Raw genomic sequence first — 23,666 nt, 5'->3', positions numbered from 1 at the left:
CGTGACTTTGTGTCGAGTACAGAAGACGAGCATGGTTGTGTGTTTATAAGCTATTCACAAGTCTAACGGCAGATGGAAAGAAGCTGCTCTTATGGCGGGAGGTTCTGGTCCGGATGGACCGTAACCTCCTGCCTGAGGGAAGCGGCTCAAAAAGTCTGTGACCCGGGTGCGAAGGGTCAGCTGCTATCCGACCTGCACGCCCCCGAGTTCTGGAGACGTACAGGTCATGGAGAGATGGAAGGCTGCAGCCAATCACCTTCTCAGCAGAGTGCACAATGTGCTGCAGTCTGTGTTTGTCCCTCACTGTGGCTCCAGCGTACCACACAGCGATGGAGGAGGTGAGGATGGACTCAATGATGGCCGTGTAAAACTGCACCATCATCTGGGTCGGCAGCTTGGCCTTTTTCAACTGCCGCAGAAAGTACATCCTCTGCTGGGCCTTTTTGATCAGGGAGCTGATGGATGAAAGCCTTTCTTCTAAAAAAGATGTTTGCGCCGTCACCTGACGCCATTTTTGACTACAGCTAAAAAACTACAGCGTTGCGCGGTACAGTCGGCATTTCCGTCTTTTTTCTGATTGGTTATTTTTGAGCTGCCTAGTATCGCCCCTCTGCCTGTGAGTTACCAGACTCTTTCTATGTGCAGAACTAACCAGATATTCACAAAAAGGTTGCAGCATGGGAAATTGTTGGTGCCAGAATTAAATGATGGAATTCTCCGTTTCTTTCTCTGGTTTGTAATATGGGATGAACCCATTCTCGTTTTTTTTTTTAAATATAGTCAAATCAGAAGTAAGATTTCACATAACGCTAGCAGCACCTTGTGAAACATCATATCTACCGCTTTTTTAACTCTGATCCGCTTAAATAACCTTAATTCCCTCCAACCTGTCACAGCCAATCAAAACAACGCAAGATTCGATTTCGCCATGGAACAGAACGCGTCGACGGCTTTGCCGCTGGCTGCGGGTCGCCTCCCGTGTGTCAGGTAATAAAAGCGATGAATTTCGCTGATTGCGGTCGTTTGTCGCCTCCCGTGTATCGAGCCCATTACAGGAATACACTTCTGAAGGAGGACAGGGATCAGTATTTTCAGAAATCGTCTAAAATCGATAACGTAGACCCCTATGACCTCAAAGGAAATAAACGGCGCTCAGACGTTTTATTACTAGGGCTGGGGGTAAACGATTATTTTTAAAACGATTATTCTGACGATTATTTTATCGAATAGTCGACTATTCTAATGACTATTTATACAATTAATCTAATGATTATTTTTCTATTGCACAGTTAATAAAAACCAAAAAATCTCTAATAAATTCCTCCAAAAAATTGATCAATTGTTACTGTAAGAGAATAAACACTACAGGCCTCCCATTTTGTATAACACTGCTTTTATTGTGTTGTGGTTGGTTATGTTCTGGTGACGCGTAGAACTTGGGAGTGCAGGCTGCTGCCTGAGAGGTGGTTGGAGACGGAGTGTCTCCATGCTGCTTTGTTTTGGTCACTTATGTGGGTGAGGCGAGTGGTGTTACGACTCTTCCTAGGGAGTTTGGCTCGTGTACAAAAAGGAAGGGACAATAATGTGGGATTTAAAAGTTAAAATGATGATCAGGTTTATTTACATCTACAAAAAAACAAATCTTTCCATCCACAGGTTGGGAATAATAAAACTAATTCTGCCTGTGGGGAATTAAAACAAAAGTACAGATAACTAGGGATGTCCCACTGTGCAAAGATTACTGGGTTTTGGACCAAAATAAGAATCTCCAAAGTTCCAAACTCTAAACTGGGCGGTTAAACCAAACTCAAGGTGATATTTTAAACTAAACCGAAAACCCACAACACTCTAAATGTAATAAAAGGGAGATTTTATTACATTTAGACATTTATTAATTTGTACCACAAATTATTATTTTTTATATGTGTTCAACATGTTTAAATATCGCTTGTTTAATTAACCAACATTTCTAGTGTACAGCGCCGTGTTTGGTTGTAATGCCTTGTGAATGCGCTTTATAAATAAAATTGGATTGGATTGAAAAAAGATCAACTCTAAACCAAAACGTAACAGCCTATCCAAACGCAAGAAGCTGTTAGCGAAGATGCTAACAGTAGCTTTACCAATGTTAAGTTCAAGTTGCCAAGTTTAAATAAACCAAAAACACCCAGCAGCAAACAGACCAGCACGGAGGAGAGACTGCTACCACCAAAACAGCTCTCCTCATGTCTGAAAGAAGCTCCTTTATGAAGGGAGAAACGCTCCAGGTGATTTTCTGCATCTGCTATAGAGACGAAGCAGCGCATCTGACCCCGGAAGTTGTTGTCCGTTGCCGGGAAACGAAGGCGGGCAAAACAGGAAAGGAACCTAGTAGCGGACGGACGTTGTTCCGGGTCTTCGGTATTTGGCGGAGATGTTCGTGAAGGCGGAGAAGAGGGCGAACTAGAGGAAAAACAGGCAGATTCCTCCTCTATTTACAAACTCCTGGGGATGCAACAAGTGGGCGCGGTGCGTCGACTTCCGGATCTGACGTCGACGAATTTTTAGAATCGAGCCGTCGACGTAATCGAGGCTTCGCTACAGCCCTATTTATTACTGCTGAAAATATATCAGTTGAGTAAACGTAGCCCTACTTCAACATGCTTCTAATCAAGTAAAAGTAAAAAGTAGTTGTCAAAAAACATAAGTATTTTGGCTGCAGCTGAGGCTGGATCAGAGGTTAGCAGACACCTTTCTCTTCACCACTTGGCTCCGGGCGCTTCCGCCTGCCCTGACTTCCTCTGACAAACATTACTTCCTGTAAGACACTGGAGAGAGATTAGTCAACGTGTTTTACAGGTTTCCCCGTGATTAACCGACAAGCACGTGGAGGTCCAGACGAAGCTGCGACGTGATCCCAGTTAATGTGACAAGGCTCTGGTAAAACTCAGCCAGCTCACTGATTAGGAGTTATATGAGGTCCTTCCATCACTTCCATGAGCGTATTGTGAGTTTGAAACACAAAGTTTGGTTGCTTGGTTTCAGTATGAGCAGGCTTTTGGGTGAAAGGGGCTCTGTGATTTTCAGAAGTTACTTTCGGAAGCAACTGAAATCGGTCTGTTGCAAACATAAACAGCCGAAAACAACGGCGTGACCTCTGCTCTGAATTAGACACAAGTCAGAGGGATATTGTCTCCTAAAGCCACAGAGTCCCCGAAGGCACTTGCAGCTCTACTAGAAGAAGGTAGAGAAGGTTCTGTGTTCAGGAAAAGCCACGGGGTGAATTTAATGTTTTTGTTCCCATGTGTTTGTGACTTCAGCTGAGCGTGGCGCTAATGCAAATCACCTATTTGATTGAAGCAGATGAAACTGCAGACAACACTCAGCAATGATCCGAAACCTCTCACAGTAATTAGCTACCTAAAGCAGTCAGGTGTTAGGAGATTACAACACGGCATGCGTTTGGCGTCGAGGATTCTGGGTAGGAGGGTTTAGTCAGCGTCAGGGCAGAGGAGAGGCTGTTTGACTGTTGTTCTAAACACAGCACTGGTGAAGGTGATGCCATTGATAAAACCACTCGTCCGTGTATGACTGGTTTCTGATCAGCGGTCAGCTGAGATAGACAGGTCAGGGGTGGTTACCAGTACCTGCCCGTTTGCCAGGAGTAAAGGATGCCAAATAATGTCAGACCTAGGGTTGTCACGGTAACCGGTGTAGCGGTAAGCCCCAGTAAAAAAGTTGACAATAATAACAACCGTCTTGTATTTTAAAAACTATATTATCTTGGTGGGTTACCGTGGCTGCGGTGTAGGCGCGGTGACCCTTACCAGCCACCGTATCATCTGCTGAAGTTGCCGGTGGCACATGCGCACTTTGTTGTTTACAACCAATACTTTCTTGAAGCTAAAGCTGAAATAATGGCCAAAGGAGGAGACGGCAGCACTCAGGACATTTATTATCCCTCAAAGAAGACAAAGTGGGAAGTACGGGCATCTTTTTGGATATTTGAAGAATGCCGAGGGACAGCTGATAGAAGACGGCTATCCTGTTTGCAGCACGTGCAGAAAAAGTGTCTGTGAAAGGCAGCAACGCTTCAAATCTAACGACACATCTGTGTGACCATCACCCACAACTCTACAGTCAACGCAAGGCAAGCTAACGTTAGCGTTTTAGCTAAAATGCGTGATCCGAGGATTTGGGTTGAGGGAGAATGCAACGAGTCGCTATATAAAGCAGCCGCAGCGCCGCTACCTGCATATAAACCGTGTCGCAGACACCCCCATGTTGAAATGACGCTATGCATTACGGAGCTCCCAGGGGCAGATTATATAATAATTATGAATTTAACAATGATTACTGCTTGATGACATTTTCCCACATCTGCAAAGCTCACTGGAAGGACACAAACCGAGGACAATATTTTCCTGATATAGGGTTTATTACTCAAGTAAGGGTAAAAAAAAGTATCTGATTAGAAGGCTACTTGAGTACTGAGTATCATCTGATCTAATATTTCTAAAATGATGACATCAAACAGACATAAAATAAGAAGTTATGAGCAAATATGGGAAAATGTAAACAAATAAACAACATAATTACAAAATAACACATTTTAGGCTAAATTTAGACACAAACTGAGGACAATATTTTCCTGATATACAGGGTTTATTTAGTTGTATGAAAATGTAACACGTTTAAAAAAATACCGTGATAATACCGAAAACCGTGATAATTTTGGTCACAATAACCGCAAGCTTAAATTTTCACACCGTGACAACCCTAGTCAGACCCTGAGGAATTCTAATGAACCTCACCTCTTCTGGATGCCCAGAACCTACAGGACCAATCCCATCAGTGTCTGCAGCTCCTCATCACATATGAGCAGCAGCATCTTCTGTTGGTGGGACCAGTTGTGAAAGTGGTTTGCACAAGCTCTCCCAGTGTTTACTGGAGCAGAACTTATCTCACCAGTCAGCATCGTGTGAGTCAGTCGGTCCTAGAGCTGTTTTCTTTCATTTGCTTTGGTTCTGAAGTCAGAAACGGACCCAAACAAGACACTGGAAACTTCCTACTGACCTCCTCAGTTCCTACAGGGTTGTGTCGTCAAGCAGCTCAAAAGCTGGGCTGACTGTGGGAGAATGACTGCATGTTTTTGAAGAATGCGCACGCACGCGCGCACACACACACACACACACACACACACACACACACACACACACACACACACACACACACACACACACACACACACACACACACACACACACACACACACACACACACACACACACACACACACACACACACACACACACACTTTCAGGTAATCCCCACAAGCCTCTACATCAGGGATGCCCAATCTTGGTCCTGGAGGGCCGGTATCCAGCAGGTTTTGTGGTTTTTCTGCTCCAACAGACTTGATTCAGTGGTTGAAACACCTGTGCAGCAGCTCATCAGGCTCTGCAGAAGCCTGTTAATTAGCTGCTGATTGAAATCAGGTGTGTTGAAACAGAATTCAAACTAAAACATGCAGGATACCGGCTCTCCAGGACAAGGACTGGGCACCCCTGCTCTACATGCTCCTACACGCTGAGCAGCTGGTGGTGTTTAGGCTGCAGAGGGTCTGCAGGGCTGATATCATCAGAGTCCTCCCATCAGGACCAACTTCACGTCGCTGATATTTTTCTAAAACTCCAGAAGAATAACAATCTTTTCTTCTCGTCTCTGTTTAGCTCTGCTGACAGAACCAGTTTGCCCGAGTGTTTTTAAGATCTCCTCGCTGGACTTTTGTCTTTCCTGCCAATACAAATATTGATGTACAGACTCAAACTCAAACCGGTTCTCTGTCTTTCTCTTTTCTTAATCCTCTTCCTTTTCCTCAGCCCTAAACAATAGATGAAGCTCTTTCAGCGGCAAACAAAGAATCAATGGCAAAAAAGAGAAAAACATGAGCAGAGAAAACAAATCAATGGAGCGGGAAAGTCAGATCTTTGAGAAAATGGATCTAAATAATGACTTACTCATAAAGTTCATTGTCAACTCATATTTTAATACTTTGGCAGTGGTCTCTAGTAACTCGTTCACTGGGGGGGAAACAATGCCGTCAATATGTTGCAACGTTGAGGCGGCATTAAGGAGCTTTAGGTCGTTATAAGTGGTCAGACCGTGGTGGTAATGTGGCGCAATCATGTCCTTTTTACAAAACATTACAAGATGGTGGTACAAAAGGGGTATGGGGCGGTCTCTGCGCTGCCACGGCCATCCGTTTATTTTGGACATAACTTGCATTTTATTGTGATGGTAGCCTTGCTCATTAAGCATTTTTGACAAGCTGCTTCTAAAGGTGTGTGTCCTCCACCGTCCATGTGCAGCCTCTGGCGATCTGAAGTATAGCTTTGAACAGTGTTGCCAACTGTTTTTGACTGAAAGTAGCTGTAGTTCCCCCCAAAAGTTGCAAGATGTCACCAGATGGCGTCACGTGCTAATTTACATATTGATTACATCACGCCACATTGGCGTTCATTTTCCCCATAGCATCTAAAAGATATATATATATAGGACTAAAAAGAGAGTAAAAAAACTTAATGTGTTAAAGTTATTAATTAGTATGATTAAAATGGCCCAAATTGCTTTGATATGTACAATAAATTCCAAAAGTCTCAATAAATATTCTGTTGTAGGATATAACTCAGACCTCCTGCTCTCCTCATTCTCGCAGACATTTTCCTAAAAAGCTGTTTTTTTTACACCTCGTAGTTTCTCAACTTCTCTGTTGTGTATTCTCTACATCGTGATAATAACGGCCCACCGAGCAAAAGGGAGCGGGTGTCTCATGGTATAACCATCCCTGTGTCACTGAAGGAAATCCAGATGAGCCACAGAGCTGCGTGTGTAAACGGGACGGTAGTTGAAACTCCCGTTGACTTTATTTGCCAAATGCAGGAAAAGCCAAAGTGTCTGACGGCTGCAGAACCAGAGATGGCAGGTTGACGCCCGCGCCATCTCTAGTAGAAGCGTCTGCAGCAGCAGCAGATGTAAATCGGCGGTCTCCAGCTCTGCAGCTGTACCTTTGTCTTCGGCCCGGCCGAAAACGGTTTATGATTGGTCAGTCCTCGTGCACATGTGCAGATTATCGTTCTCTTTCCTTACTCCCGGAAGAATGGTTCAGAGTGCAAATGGTTTCTTTGTTACTAATCTGTAGGGAATATCTACAAGAAAGTTCTACAGAAAGTAGCAACGGGCCCTGAGAAATGTCGCTAGGTTTGTCACTAGGCGCTTTTTGGAAAAAAAGTCGTTGAGGGGGGTCAAAAAGTCATTAGGAACAGCGACAAAGTCGCTGAGTTGGCAACACTTTCTTTAAAAGAGAGACGTTCCTGGAGCTCCACATTGGTCAAGTTTATCATCTCAGCTGGTTCGGATTACAAGAGCAAAACTTACGGCCCCGTGTTTACTTTCATTTTCAATATAGTTGCTGGCCACAGCTCGTTAGTAACTCCCCACATGATCATGACACCTCCCTCTGTTGCACCAAGGCCTAATATGTACTCACAAGTCAAGTCCGGCGTTGCGGTAATATACCAATGCCGCAAAATTACCCCAACGCCATGCCGCCACGGCGCATTCATAAGACACACCATGGCAGTAGTATCACGCTGGTTAGCTGGCATGGTGAATCTTCTAAAAAGAGCAACTGAATTCAGCTGGAAGAGAAAGCAGCTTCAGACGGCAGGATTTGGACTCTTGTTTCCTGTAGGAATCGGCAATAAATAAAAAAATAATCGTTTTTGAAATTTCTGACTCTTATCGTGATAATTTTTCCCATGTCAATAAATTAGATAATACAAAAAAGGTGTGTGTAGGTTGGTAACGTTCGGGTCTCTTTACGAAGCTGTATCATCTTGAGTCCCATAAAAATGTGACTTAACGTAATACATGTGACAGCCCCATCTAGTGGACAACTTTTATTTCTGCACACCTGTAGTTGTCGTCCATTTATTGATATTGAGGTGAAACCCTCAACATATCGTGATATTGGTTTTAGGCCATATCGCCCAGCCCTAGTTCCCTGATATTTGGACATCTCTCCTTTGATTGGCTAACAGCAACGCAACTCTACCACTGACACTGTTTGCTCTCCAACGCTGATGTTTTATCTCTACCAAAGTCTACCAGACTACTCTGCCAGAGTCTTCTGTAATTATTTAAGATGGTCTGAATTCAAGTCTCTCCACTTTCTGAAGGCCTGTCAAAGTATTTCTTTGGATTTTGGCAGCTTAGAGGTCAGTCATGGTGAAGGTAAAGCATGGTGGAGTTTTGGTCATGGTTTGGGGCTGTATCTCAGTCATGTGAATCTTCTCCAAGCCAGAGGAGCACAAAGAAGAACCAGCTGGTTTACTGGTTAACTATATTAGTGAATATAAAATGGCTATAGGAAATTATTCAGCACAACAAGCTACAGTCGTTAATAAACTCACATCCCTCCTCTGCTGATGTGTTTATTGTGTGAGAAAAAAAAACACAACATGTGACCGATGTGGAAAGTTTCCAAATATACAGCAAAACCCAAGTTAATCAGCTGGGAAATACCACTGCTGACCTCTGATCTGTAAAAGTCCCTAATACTCCCAGAGTTCTCCAAACAGCAGGACCCCTGTGATCTCAGACCGAGAAACTTCCTCCTGCGCAAATTCTTTCTTCTAGCTGGGTCTACCCTTCATTCAGGCTCATTTAGGCTCGAGAAGAAGGCACTGAACGCTAAAAAAAAAAAAAAAAAAAACAAGCTCAGCAGAGAGCAGCAACCTTTTGTTGTCTGTTAATGCCCGTCAGTTAAAGAGGAGGAAAAAGCAGAAGTGGAGGCGCAGCAGGGACAGTGTGTTCAAAACAAGCCTCACACAAGTCCTTTGTGTTGGTCTTAAACTGTTAAACTCACTTAGTTTGGCAGTTTTTTTACTAAACATAGAATCTGACTGCACCTATATGCCTTATGTTCTCAACCAATTCAACTTTTATGGGCAAATAAATGATCAACAGTTCGTTTTCTGATCCAAATTTCAGTCTGAAAGATGAGGAAGGGAGTGGATGCATAAGAAAGGCGTAAAGTGAGTTTGTGTGTTTACTAGCATTCAGCAAAAGAGGGAAGTTCAGCCGAGCTATTAAAAGACCACAAATGAAACCTCAACACAGCCAGAGACATCCTCAGCTGAGAAGCACAATAAAGATTAGGACCTAGAACGCAACCTCGGTCTGTCGACCAACACGGGAGAACATCAGAATGCAGAACTTGGATCTACCTTAGACTGTGAATAGAAAACATTTGTCACCTGTAAAGGGTTTGTTAAATTCATTATCATTTACTCTCCCTCTTGTTATTTTTATCTGTCCTAAAGCTGTCTCCATCATCAGACTAACAAAAACACAAGAAGAAGACATGTTCTTCAGGTCCTATATTTAATCGGCTCGTACCCAGCTTCTCAACGGCACGCTTACGCGACGTGTAACGCAATAGATGCTAGGGATGCACGTCTACCAAAATTTCTTTAACCGGCTACTGACGCCCCTTAACGGTTAACAGTCGGTTAACCGGAAACCAACAACCCCCCCACCCCACAAACATATATAACGATTTTTTCCGTCTACTCTTTTTAATATCATTCTGACGCACAATTAAAGTCCCACACTTGTTACATTTATGAACAAAAAGTAAAGAGAGAGTGGGATGACAGCTGAAATGTCCGTCAGACTCAGAACTTGCTGCGCAGCAGACCGTCTGGCATCAAAAACAGCGCTGCTTGCGATTGAGTGCTTATATGCACATTGTGGATGCCATGGTTAAAAAAACACATTTCTTACATTGAACTAAATAATTACACTAGACATTTCTTTATTTTACTAGTCAAACTAGGAGCCAGACACAAGCCCCCATAATTAGGGTCTGGAAATGAAGCAAAACAGGAAGTGACATAAATTGCAGTTCCACCCTCATCCACTAGGGGCTGGTGTCAGACGCGAGCAAATCCTCATTAACTCCCATGTTAAAAATACCAATTTCACAGCAGAAATAAACATGTTTACAGCCTGGTACCAAAACATGTTTTTGGTTTAAATGATCTAGTTTACACTCATGACAACTCTGAGGGGGGTGAATTTTTTTCTCACTCTTCTGTTTAAGTGTATTAAAACATCTTAGGTGTGTTCTTGCTGTGCGTTATTTCTAATTCCATGTTGTCTGTAGCGTCAATAACAGGTAACAAAACCGTTTCTGTGTTTTATAAAAGAACGACAACATGGAAGTGTATTAAAAGCCTAAAATTCTGTATAATTAATGAGCATCAGACTCACGTGACCACAGAGCTAGCTCCATGGAAAGGCCTCAGCCTGAGCCTCGGCCTCGCACATGACTAACTTTGAACGTTTTTAGATATTTTACACTGCTTTCACGTTTGGAGTCCTGTCTGGCCCAATCTGAACTGCAAAACACAGCGGTTACAAAAAATGAACTCAAAGCGTAACCAACCCACGCTTCTGGAGTGCTTCCAAAATGTAACACTTAAACAAATTCAAATTCAAATTTTATTTGTCACATACACATTCATACACAGTACGAAATGCAGTGAAATGCCTTGCACAACTGCTCGTGACCTAAGAGTTGAAAATAAAAAGACTGTACACCACGGATTAAAATGAAGGGTAAATTAACTGTGAAAGAGTAAGGTAAAATATATCTGAATTAAAGTTGAATAATAGAATAGTTTTACAACAAAATACACAACACAATACAAATTAGAATAAAAGGTAAATTTAGCTGGGAAGGAATAAGATAAAATATATATAAGTTGAAGCTGAGAATAAAGTAACTGTACAACAAAATACACAGTATGTAAATTTATAAGAATGTATGAAGAAATGAAAATATCTGTACAAAACAGTGGCTGAACAAGTATTAAATGGAAATGAATATATATATATATATATATATATATATATATATATATATATATATATATATATATATATATATATATATATATATATATATATATAATGTCCAGAGTTGTGCAAACCACATTTTAGTGACTCTGTAGTGCAACTGTGCTTAAGCAAAGTCCAGACTGTTCAATGTAGGGAATATCTACAACGCACCCACTCACCAAGACTTCAGCTAACTGTTGCATTCTACGTTTTGCGGGTATTACACAACGCTTACGCATCCAGTGGAAAAAGCCTGATTAGTATTTCATGTTTCTGAAGACATTTTATCATCCCTTTGTTGTTGAAGCCATTTCTACTGCTTGTTTTGTAGTTGAAACATGTTTTGGTGGTTATTTGTGTTTTATGCTTTACATTATTTACACTTTTAGAAATGTGTGTTTTATTTTGAATGTTTTTGTATTTTTTGATGTGTTTTTATTAAAGCTTCTGTCACACTTGAGCTTAGTGAGAGGTTTTTGTCTTTCTCAGATAGATTTGTGTCTTATTGTATTCTTACAGCCATTTCTTCTTCTGTAAGTTTTTGTGGCGCATTGACTTATTGTCTTTTCAGCCATCTCGGTTTGTTTTGAGTGCTCTTGTGCATATTTAGCCTCTCTTTCTCCCTTTCATGTAGCTTGTGTTGATTTGTGGTATTTGCAGTAATTTTTTGTCTCTTTGTGGGTTTTTCCACTCATTGGTGACAGTACCAGGGTCAGCTCGAACGCTCTGGGGCTTTCGCAATGCTTGTTTGGTAATCCATCCGTGGGTGTGGCCGTGCGTTTGGCTCATTTATGAAAACTCGTGTGTTAAAGAAGTGTCCCAAACTATTTCAGCCAAAAGATGGTAGATAGTTTGTGGTTACATGTTTGAAACAGTGAGCAGAGTTTCTACTAATATCAGTTAGTTTTAGAGTATCTGTGATCAGCAGAAGAACAGACTGAAGAAAAGGATGAAAGACAAAGTTGGAGACAGCGAGTATTAAACAGACGCCCTGTGAACAAGAGGGAGGTCTGCTTCATAAACTAGAACAATGTCGACGTTGTGAGCGTGGGATCCGAGATCAAACCCTCGAGTGTTTCCCAGCAGCCCCTTGTCTCCAAACCTAAGCCCTGCCCACCCGGACCGTCAGGGACGTACACAGAGCTTTTCTTTCTCAGTCACATCCTGCTAGACAGATGCTTTGGCTTCCTAGGAGCCTTTTCACTCCTGGGTTAGCCATGATCACCCAGTGGCATGCTGGGAACTTTGCCAGAGCAGTCCACTGAGGTGAGGTTGACACAGTGTGAAATTTACTACGTTTACTTTGGGAAAGAAATTACGGATTCATTTTAATTGGAGCTAATTTTCTATTCATAAAGTTCTTTGTATAATCTAACGCTGCTGGTTAAAGATGGGGTGTTTACTACACGCATCAGATGGTGACGCTTCTGCAGACGTCAACACTCAGCTGCAAAAAGCAGCTACTGAACAAAAACTACAGCCTTAAGACACTGTTTAAAAATGATGATGAAGACATGGCGCATAAAGCTTCAATTTCTTTAATACTGAACGGAAAATGCATTTCCCAAGATGCCAAGGGTGAGTGTATCCTCAAAGCAGCTTCCTGCCCAGGGAATATGTTCACACCGAGATCCTGGGATGTTCCTGCTCTGGCCTGCAGGAACTAAAGAAGTGCTCCAAAAATCTCCAGAATCAAATGTTATTGGGTCATATTTTTTACAGGAATGAAGTAGAAAACAGATGTTTAAAGGAGTTCATGCAGAAATCCTTTAACAGCAGCCTTTTGTTGTACTGGTTTAGCTTCTTTTGAGGTTGCAGCTCTCCTGCAAGGAGAAGTCTCATCTTCTAACATCAGCTCTGCAGGTGAGTTACAGGAAAAAGGACCTGCGCAGCTGCTTTGGATCAGACCCCTTCTGAAACCACCTTTTAAACGTAATTTTATGGACTCTTTCAGTTGTTTGACGTCTAAAGTTTTACTGTTTGGGTTTTAATTGAACCTCATCCTTTCATCTCCTCCTGTCTAAAGTTTTACCTTTGTTTGACTGTGAAAGGACTTTTAGAAAGAAGACGATTCAACACCACAGCTGTGGAGGACAAGAACTGACCCTCAGACAGAAACTGTTATTTAACAACTAAAATAAATGACTTCACAAGGCACACACACACACACACACACACACACACACACACACACACACACACACACACACACACACACACACACACACACACACACACACAACACACACACACACACACACACACACACACACACACACACACACACACAAACACACACACACACACACACACACACACACACACACACACACAAACACACAGGTTTCTCCTGACAAAACAGGTCAGGACCGACAAAAATGGCACAAAGATGTAAACAAATCTGTTGCAATCAGACCTGAAGGACAAAGACCTGCATCATGTGCACTTAAACAGAAAATCTGGACCCCAGCAGATACTATGAGTCCTGTTGCAGGACAGGACAAACGCCAGAGTCCTGTAGTGTCTGTCTGCGATGAAGGTAGGAGATGGGGGAAGAGGGGCCCCCTGGTGCTGCAGGGGGCCAGTTCCTGTGAGACAGAACAGCAGCTAGGAGATGGGCAGGTGTTACGACATCTTTTACGTGTTGTTAATGGACTATAAATCAGGCAGCGGACGGCGTTTGTCCTCCACCGGTCCTCCTGATTCACATCCAACGTGAGAAGATTTGGCTGAATTAGAAAACAGTTGGATTTTACTTATTCATTATTTATATACTGAACCACATGATGACTGAGGTCGTCAAGGTGAATAACGAGAAATCTAAATCCTCTGATTTTTCAGAATAAGAGCGCCAGAGCCCGAGGTTATCTGATCATAACCAGACACCCGGCTCCATTTGTTCAGCTGACACCAAACGACCTGCGCTGCCAAATAATTGATGAGTCCAAAGCAACAGGCTCCGCTGTGTGTTTCCTTTGGCATCAGGTGCAACGATAAAAACAAGACTCACAGATCTCAGCAATAAAACAGGCAGTAAGTCACTTTTTGGGCCGTCTCAGATGGTCCACAACATGTCTGCGGAGGGCTGATGGGAGTTTTAGTCAGCGCACATAGCTGAGTGATCTGTCGCCAGCAGCTGAGATTTTTGGCTCACTTTACAGCCTGATCTCAGTTTGTAGAACAAAACCTCCCATTGATATGAGCAGCGAGGCAGTTTCATTACTCTGGTGTGGCCATAGATTTTATTTTATTTATTATTTATTTATTTATTTATTTATTTATCTCAAACCATCGAAAACATGAAATTGCATATGCACTCCCCCATATTCCTGGTGCATACAAAAATTTTTATTTTATTTTTTTAAATGAGGAATACGATAAACATATGCTGTTGAATGAAACAATACAAAACATACAATAACATAAAACCATTTGAGAGGGAACTGGAAGAAGCAAAAGCTTATCTAGTCCAGCCCCAATTCAGTTAATAAATCACATTTGCTCACATTAACAATTATCAATGATCACCTTCTCACTGATCTGAGCTCTGCTCTAACCACTCAATCAGCAACTCAGCCTGGCGTCTCTCAACCAAATGGGATCCTCAGACGTAAACACCTGTTTACCAGGAAAACAATAAGCTAGCAGCAGTTTAAACACACTAAACAGGGTAATATTAACACCTACAGTCTGTTTTACTGGTAAATGTTGATGACGATTAAACATTTCCAAGTAAATATGCAGCAGAGTCACAGAGACGGGCTGAAACTCTAAAACCAGTCCTTCACTGGGCTGAGACAGATGGGGATAAACTGTTTGTGAGGGTTCTCCATGTCCTAGCGTGGGTTTTAAGGCTCTGAACTTTTGTGGCAAATTATCTCTGAAATTAGTCGTTGAGTCATTCTTCTCAGTTTGAGACGAGCTGTTCAAGAACTAGACTCAGAGTAAAGTCACGTTGTGACCACACTGATTTATTTGTGATTCCATCCCATTCCTCTACGTGGCCAGACTAGACCGAAAACATTCCCTACAAAGTGGTTTCTGTTATTATTTGAGGACTAAATGAAACCTTAAGGAAACTCAGATCTGCTGATAATGAAGCTGAAACAGGAATATTTCAGTGAAATTTATGATCCACAACAGGTGGGATCCTGGGAGAAACGATCACCTCCTATCCTTATGCTTCATACCTCCTGTTGCTGATGACGACAGATACACATACGGTAAGCCAGAAGGGCCAGACTTCATACACAGACATATCCTCTCAGCTGAGAACCACCGCAATCCCACTCATCATGGATGGGTTAGGGTTAGGGGGTTTAATCGCTGCAGAACAAAGTCAGGAAGTTTGTTGGAAGCTAACTTTGCTGATCTTTGCACTCCGCGGCACAAAGACAGAAATAGAGCAGAATTCACTTTGGTATAAATAATCATTTAAGCCTCGGGGGACAGATTTATCTTCTCAGAGAGGTTAGGGAGTGTTGCGCCGCCTGTTTTCCTCGAACTAAACAAACTCCATTGCTACACTTTCAGTTCTCTCTCTTTAAAAAGGCGTGTGTGTTTATAAAAAGCGTTGAAACTGTTCTAAACATGTCCCAAGTTCAGCAGTTTGTCATCGATCCTCGTTAGACGGTTAGCTAAAACAGGTGGGTTTTATGTCCCTTTATATAATTAGTGATGTAATTCCACCATCAGCTACAGTCACAGACCTGAGATCAGGTGATAAAAGTAAGTTCACACTGGAAACCAGAATCTGAAAGGTTTTCACAATAAACAGTTAAGTAATTCTTCATCAGTGTGACGGTTTGAATGTTTCAGAGAAGTTTCCACACAGGAACCCAGCGGAGGAGATAAACGCCCACCACAAGTTTGTTCTCTTTTATCAACAGATACCTAACTAGTGATAAACCGATATGAAATTTTTGGGCCGATACCGATATCCGATTTTAAGATCACTGTTATGGCCGATAACCGATAGTTGCCGATACCGATATACTGACATTAATGCTTCAAAAATCAGCAGATTTTGTATAGAATTAAATTATTAACCATTTGATGCATGAATTATGAAATCTTCAACCATCATTTTTTAACCATTTTTTTCATTCATCTTTAGGTGCGAATTAAACAAATTTCAACCAATTTTTTTTTGTAACGTTTAATAATTTACAAATAATTTGTTACATGTCCACCTCAGTGAACAGCGTGCATTCTGAACATGAAATATGTTGGCTGGACTTACTGAAGTCCAAATGGAGGGGCTCAAATGCAATAAAGTCTTCAACAGCTGTGCTTAATAGCAAAATAAATAAATAACAATTTTGAGTACCTGTCCACTTTAGCGACCATTATGCATCAAAATACGTTATTATGTACACACAACACACACATTTGCGGTTCTGAGATTATTTCATTCACTGTTCACATGACTAAACAATTACACACACACACACACACACACACACACACACACACACATACACCCAACCCTCTGAAACAGGCAAATCAATGGTGACAAGATGAAAAAAATATCGGCTCGGTTTTAATTATTGAACCGATACCAATATGTTGAAAAATGGCTAGCATCGGCCGATACCGATATTGATGCCAATATATTGTCCATCCCTACACTTAACTTGAACAAAAAATATGAATCCTGAGATTATCTGATGAATTCTAAATAATTAAAAAAGATGCTAACTGTTTTGGGGCAAGTTAATCAAACAGAAGTGTGCTTGTAAGTAGGGATGTTCCAATCACGATTTTTTGCTCCTGATTCGATTCCGGGTCATTTGATTCTGAGAATCTGCCAATACCGAGTCCCGATCCGATACTTTTCAGAAAAGCATTAAAATAATAAGAAAAAAGAAATAATTTCCCCCTTTAATAGGGGGGGGGGGGGGGGGAACAGGTAAGCATTAAAATAAGAAGACAACACATCCAAATTGTCCTTTAAGTTTCACTTTCATGTTTTAGGAAGTACACCAATAAAAAAAAAACTTGTTAATATTGTGCATGTACTTAAAAGTAGCAGTGTTGCTCTTAATTCAAGTGGTTTACTCCCTCAATATGCAGCTGTGGGCAATGCGTGTTCATGTGACGGAGCAGGCAGACGGAGCCTTTGGTAGGCTGGATAACTTTTCTCTGCATAACACCTGTAGCTCCAGCGCACAGCACCATGCTGCAGAACTATGGGCCATTCCCATCTGTACCGGGTCGGCCCGGGCCGGGTAGCGTAGGTTGTTTACATATCTGGGTGGCCTGGTATTTTTCCGGGCCAACCAAGGCTCATTCTCAGCCCTCTTCTCGAGGGGGTCTGCTTCAGGCCGACCAGGGCCAACACACCCACTGCTGACAGCAAATTCACACCTTCCATTAGAGCAAGCCTCTGATTGGTGGGTAGAATCAGCCCACATGGGCTTAAGACAAGGATGTGTGGAATCAAACGGGCCAGGCTGGGGCCGACTGGGGCTACCCGGCCCGGGCCGACCCGGTACAGATGGGAATGGCCCACTAGAAACCCCGATGTTTAGCAGTCTGTTGTAAATTTCTCTTACAAGTGTCTGTAGCTCTGCCTTTGCTGCCTGGTTTAAAATACCACCAAGCTGCAGATATTTTAGCTCTTCTGAGGAGACACGTTAGCTCTGTGTTAGCAGGCTTGCTAACAGCTACACTTGGTGTCCGAGTCCTTGCCTGCTGTAAATTGTGACGTCACTGTGTTGTTTTCGTACAAGAAACAAATATTATTGATGTAAAGGGACTTATTAAAAGTCTTTTATTTTCTATTCGACAATCTCTATCTCAGGATTAATTAAAAAAGTCATGTTTGTTGTTTTAAGAAGTTAAATCCAATTTATTTCTCCCGATTCAGATCCCTTCGAAAACGTGATCTGGCCCGATTTCTGATCACGTGATCAGATCGGAGCACCCCTACTTGTAAGGGTGAATTTGCAACCAGTTTAATCAGAACTGTAAAAAGGAGTCCCTCAAGGCTCAGATATTGGCCCCAAATTATTCTCCATGTTTATAAACAACAATACTATTTGACAAGGGGAGACATAATTGAGAGGGTTCATCCCACCTATGTGGGTAACTGGGTGAATAAAAATCTTTCTTTTAGAGCAGTAGCTTCCCATTTTGTTCATTTAAGGCAAAAATTAATTCAAAATGATAAATTGTGCAAAGTAAGTCAACATTCCACTCAATGCGACACAACGTTTGCAGGTTAAATGTGTTTAAAAGTGCAGGAAACATCAATTCAGACATCACCAGAAACTCACCGCCAAAGAAGCTCTTCACCTTCAGATAGCCCACACTGAGGCGGAGCACCGACAGCTTGTCCAGCCGGGCTCGGACCTCCTCGGAGAATGGCAGCAAGTTGGTGAGCTTGTCCAGCTCACCATTGAGCCGGTCACGATGCCGTTTGGACGGGTTGGACTTTGTGCCATCAGGCGGGGGAGGTTTGGGTCTGTGGAGGTACGAAACAAAAAGATTGTGAAATCACAACACAGACGACGACTAGGAAGCTTCATCTGAAACCTAAACCGACTTCGGTTGGACGCTGTACAGAGCTGTTTCAGGCCGAGTAGCGCTGGTGGAAAACCAGCTTTTTAGTGTTTGTCTGCATGTGTGTGTGTGTGTGTGTGTGTGTGTGTGTGTGTGTGTGTGTGTGTGTGTGTGTGTGTGTGTGTGTGCACAAAGAAACAACAGCTGAGATTAATACACAGACAGCATGTGACACAGCAGGAATAAAATGGGGAAAAACCGAATCCAACAGACATGATTCTTCTGAGACGTTACTCCACATTTAGCTCACACCCAACACCAGAAATTGACTTTCCTTCTTTAAACTGTTTAGTTTTTGTTTGGAGTCTGTATTTCATCACATTTATCAATTCTTCATCACCTGTTGTTTTCCTCTCCAGCTGCTGGGCTTCAAAGGCTTTCACTGAGTGGAAAACAACAAACTTAACGGAGAAGGAAGTGACGCGCGGCCACCATCAGCGTCAGCCTGAGGAAGCCTGCAGCCGCCGGCGAAACGTAGCAACAAAACAGGTAACAAGACCGTTTCTGTGTTTTAAAAAGAACGACAGCATGGAATTGGAAAACAACAAAGCCCGGACCACCTCATCTCTCCAGAGGTCACCTGCCTTAGCCCCATGTTGCAATGGGAACCAGGTGAGAAGAGCGATGTCACCTGTTCCAGGGCTTGTTTACCACCTTTGTGCTGCTCAGCTCAACCTAAAAATAAGAGTTCAACATCCAAACATCCAAGGTTTGTGAGGCTACGATGGGTGAGATCCCCTCTTTCTAAAAAGGTGATTAGCTTACACGAGGAAACCCAAACTGACTCTGTGAACAGTTTATGAAGCTTTAAGTTAATTTTGCACATAAATGTTGATAATAAGTCCAGATTTTCCATCCTACAAGCGGAGGGGGTTGTTTTATTTTCAAAAGTGTACCATAAAATGTTCAAATCAAAGCTGGCGAATCTCAGCCTGAGCAGCCTGTTTTGTGGTAAATAAACCTGACGTGGCCTCTGGTCAGCGGCGTCACACCACATGAAGCAGGTCTGTAACTCAAACCAGAACTAAGCTCACAGAAGGAGTTGCTTTTCCCAAGAAGGTGTGAAGCTGGAGTCTTGTTTACACACAAGTCAGCTGGCGTTTTTGACAGCTCACAGCTGAACAATCTGATATCTGATGATCATTATTGAAAGCAGAAGTTTTCACATTTAGCACACTGCTGGTGCGTCCGCTTGCATGAAGAACTCAAGATATTTTTGTCTTATTTGTTTTTTACTTTTCTTCCCTATTTAATAAAAGGCAGTCGCATGTTTCTGCTCAGCAATTCTTACCGCTAAGCCGTCCTCTCTTTAGCTTTTCACATGAAAACAAGTTTCCACATTGCTGGGTCTCATTTATGTTTCCCTCCCAAAACCAATGTTCTAAGTTCTTCTCAATACAAACTAATGTGACTTTAACATTCATCAAAATACATTCATGGATACAAGCTTAGAGAAGACCTCAAGTGTTTGTTCTGTTTAGATCTCCGTCAGCTGTTTCCATGGTTGGTGAAGCTGATTCACGAGCATTTCAGAAGTTTTAAAGGTTTCATTGAGAATTAAATCGGGTTGATTCAACGTCGTTCTTTTAGACCTCTGCCTTTCACGCTGACATGCTGTCAGCTTCTGGTCCAGATCCTGATTGATGGGAGCTTATTCTTCATCATTAAAGTTTGCAGTCCTCCTGCCTCAACAGAATATAAAACAGATTAGGGCTGGGCAATAAATCTAAAAATTATCGTTATCGAAATTTCTGGCTCTTACCAATGTCATTTTTCCCATTTCAATAAATTTGATTTTAAAAAATTTAAATTATGTGTGTAGGTTGGTAGCATTTATGAAGCTGTACCACCTTGTGTCATGTGAAAGCGTAACTCAACGTAATACACTTGACAACCCCATCTAGTAGACAACTTTTGTTTCTGTGCATACGTGTATTTATCATCCATTTATCGTCATCGAGGTGAAACCCTCAATATATCGTGATACTGATTTTAGGTCCTATCGCCCAGCCCTAAAACAGATGCCAGAAAGTTATGTGCGTCCTAGGGGCACATAACACTGTTCTAGAGGGATCTGGGGGTTTTCTGGACTATGGAGCTAACATGTTGATGTCTCTTCAAACGTCTACCGTCTGGCAAACGGTGCACAACAACAAAAACATGCACCAGCAGGATGTTAAAACAGCCAAGAGTTATCACTGAAATGTCTGTTACTTCTAAGAAGTCACACAAACTATGACTCTGCAGGATGATTAGTGCACCACAGCACCTTTACATTCGGCTAGTTCATCCTGACACATTAAAACGTGACAGTTTACTTCATATTTCAGTTTATATTTTAGATTTGTCTTATTACAATGTTTATTAGTGATGCACTGATATGAAATGTTTGGGCCGATACCGATATCCAATATTAATATCACTGCTATGGCTGATAACCGATATTTGCCGATACCGATATACTGACATTAATGCTTCTAAAATCAGCAGATTTTGTACAGAATGACAATTATTAAAGCTGAATTTACATCATCATGTACACACAACACACACATTTACAGTTCTGGGATGATTTCATTTAGGGCTGCAGCTATCGAATATTTTTTGTAATCGAGTACTCTATCGAATATTCTATCGATTAATCAAGTACTCTAATAAATGACCCTTTTGCGTTTGTAAACCATTATATCAAACAGCATGTTATAAAATATGAAAGACCTCTTAAAATGAGCAATTGCCAGTTATTCTTCAAGTTTTATTCAAAATTAGCTTTCAAAACTTCAGCACTTCAACTTTACAGTAAACAAATGCGAGCGGCTGCGGCCCTAACAGCACCAGAACCGCTCACGGCGCATGCGCAAACATGGCTCGCCAGCTATTTCCCTATTAACACATGTCCGTTTTAATTTCTACACTTTTTTCCCTCACACTAACAAGGATTGTCGAGAAAGCATGTTTGCTGTGGTTATGTCAAATTATACTGATCACACAACATTTATTTACTTTCTTTCGTTTTCCTCCGTCACTCATAAATACCCGTGTCCTCCTGCAGCGATCCCGAGGGACAACGGACATCAGTAACAACACAGTAAAAAGTCCGACGTGTTGCTACCAGACGCATGGTGTGAGCTGAAACTGAGTGCTACAAATGAAAAAGTCGCACAGTGTCTGCAGAATATACAGAAATACAGGCTAAAATGCATCATCTTGTAGAGGCTCCGAGTCCGCTTGCAGAAGAGACATTTACATGTGGATGTTTCCTGGTCAGGTGCTGCAGCATGGAGGATGTGATGTTGTGGTAGGCTAAATCCATTTTACAGTATTTACACTGGACTACGTTTTCCGCCTTACGACGGGAAAAATGGTCCCACACCTTTGACATTTTCTGTCTTTTTCGCACTCCACCGGGGTTCACGTTGTCCGCCATGGCTTAAGAGAAAGTTAAGGTTTTTTTTGTTGAGAAAGTTAAGTTACATTCGCCACTCGCGTGTGCATTCAGTGCAGTATGTATGTGCGTCACTTATTTCGGTCCGGGTGAAACATGACCCCGGGCGATTGCAAAGCCATGAATTTAAACATGAATTAAACGAAACCTCGAGGCAGAGAATTTGATTCGAGGATTTTTTGTACTCGAATTATTCGAGGTACTCGAAGAATCGTTTCAGCCCTAGTTTCATTCACTATTCACATGACTAAACAATCACACATCACCCCCCTCACCCTCTGAAACAAATGGAGACGAGATGGAAAAAATATCAGATGTTAATATCGGCCCGGTTTTATTTATCGAACTGATGCAGATATGTTAAAAAATGACTAACATTGACCGATACCAATACTGATGCCGATATATTGTCCATCCCTAACATTTATACTTCTATATTTGTGCACCTTTAACTGACTGCATGTGCAAAAGATGCATGTGAGAGTGTATGTGTGTGAGTGACATCAACTTCAGCCTTATTTTATTTTACTTATATTTTACTGCCTCTCTATGGGAGCTGTCTTTAGCGAGCACAAAGTCAACTTCATTGTACACATGCGCAATGACAGTAAAATTATTTTGAATCTTTGTTCCCGAGATCTGACTTTGGCCTTCTTACCTGGTGTTCCATCATGATCGTCATTATTTTATTGTGGAGATATAACATCGACGTTACACAGCAAACTGAGTCAGTGGTAGAGTTGCGCTGCTGTTAGCCAATCCGAGGTCAGACACCCAAATATCAGAAAATAAACGTGTTTCTCAATGTCAAGGAACATCGCCTTGATGCCTTGGTCTCACCCCGGTTGCCTAGAAGATACATCTACAGGAACTGCCCAGGCCTTTTCCAATATCCGTGTGCTGCGGAGGCATCGGTCCTTCATTTGTTAGCCGTTTAGCTAGCTGAGCAAGGATACACAGGAGGTGTCTTATTACCTTCTCTTGGTCAAAATTTCCCAGAATACAGAGCAATGTTTAAAAAAGGATGGAGGATCAGGAGGTAGCAGCTACTTTGGGGGCAAATTTCCAATTTAAACATAAGTCAACTAATTGTAGCTATCAGGCTGAAATCTAAAATGTTATTTTAGATCTAAAGCAGTTATCTATGGTTGGTTAGTTGCTTTGTAGTAGCAGCTTTGGTGGCTAGCAGATAGTAACTCTCTTACATATTTGATTTAACCAATATATACACAATTACAAAAGTAAAAGGCCCATTATATTTATATTGAAGCTTAAACATATAAGATATAACTTTACCTGACATGTCACGTGACATGACTGTCGCAGGACTTACGGTCATGTGAGGTAAAACTGTTCCATTTAACCATTTTGTTTGACCAAGGAAGGACAATGTCCTCGTCAGCAAGGTGGCATTGAGAAACACCCTAAGTGTCGAACCCTGTCGTCTGAAGCTACTTTCTCCTTCAGCTGAACTCTGTCCTCAAACGGGTGCACTGGAGCTCATTTTTCCCAGAGACTACGACTCATAAGGAATTCACTCCCACTAGAGGCCACTGCAAATGTATTAAAAATATGAGTGAAGGACCTCTTTAACTATAACCTCTATTGATAACAGGTAATATTAACTCAATCACTGCCAATGACGAAGTCATCATTTGCATTTCTTTACTGTGTGGGCATCGGAACGAGCCCCCGCACCGTGACAACA

General features: G+C 41.9%; 1 protein-coding gene across 2 annotated transcripts in view; it reads right to left on the bottom strand.

Moving 5' to 3' along the window:
• The window catches only part of ahr2 (aryl hydrocarbon receptor 2), a 92,138-nt gene that overhangs the window by 42,906 nt on the left and 25,566 nt on the right, over window positions 1-23,666 (bottom strand). For both annotated transcript variants that reach the window (XM_054734529.2, XM_054734540.2), the window contains exon 2: window positions 18,228-18,415. In XM_054734529.2, the coding sequence (XP_054590504.2) occupies window positions 18,228-18,415 (188 nt within the window). The remainder of the gene's footprint in view (window positions 1-18,227; window positions 18,416-23,666) is intronic.

Source organism: Nothobranchius furzeri, chromosome 3 (assembly GCF_043380555.1).
Source record: "Nothobranchius furzeri strain GRZ-AD chromosome 3, NfurGRZ-RIMD1, whole genome shotgun sequence".
Taxonomy (NCBI): Eukaryota; Metazoa; Chordata; class Actinopteri; order Cyprinodontiformes; family Nothobranchiidae; genus Nothobranchius; species Nothobranchius furzeri.
Note: the sequence above shows the minus strand (reverse complement) of the source record. Positions and strands in the feature narration are given on the sequence as shown.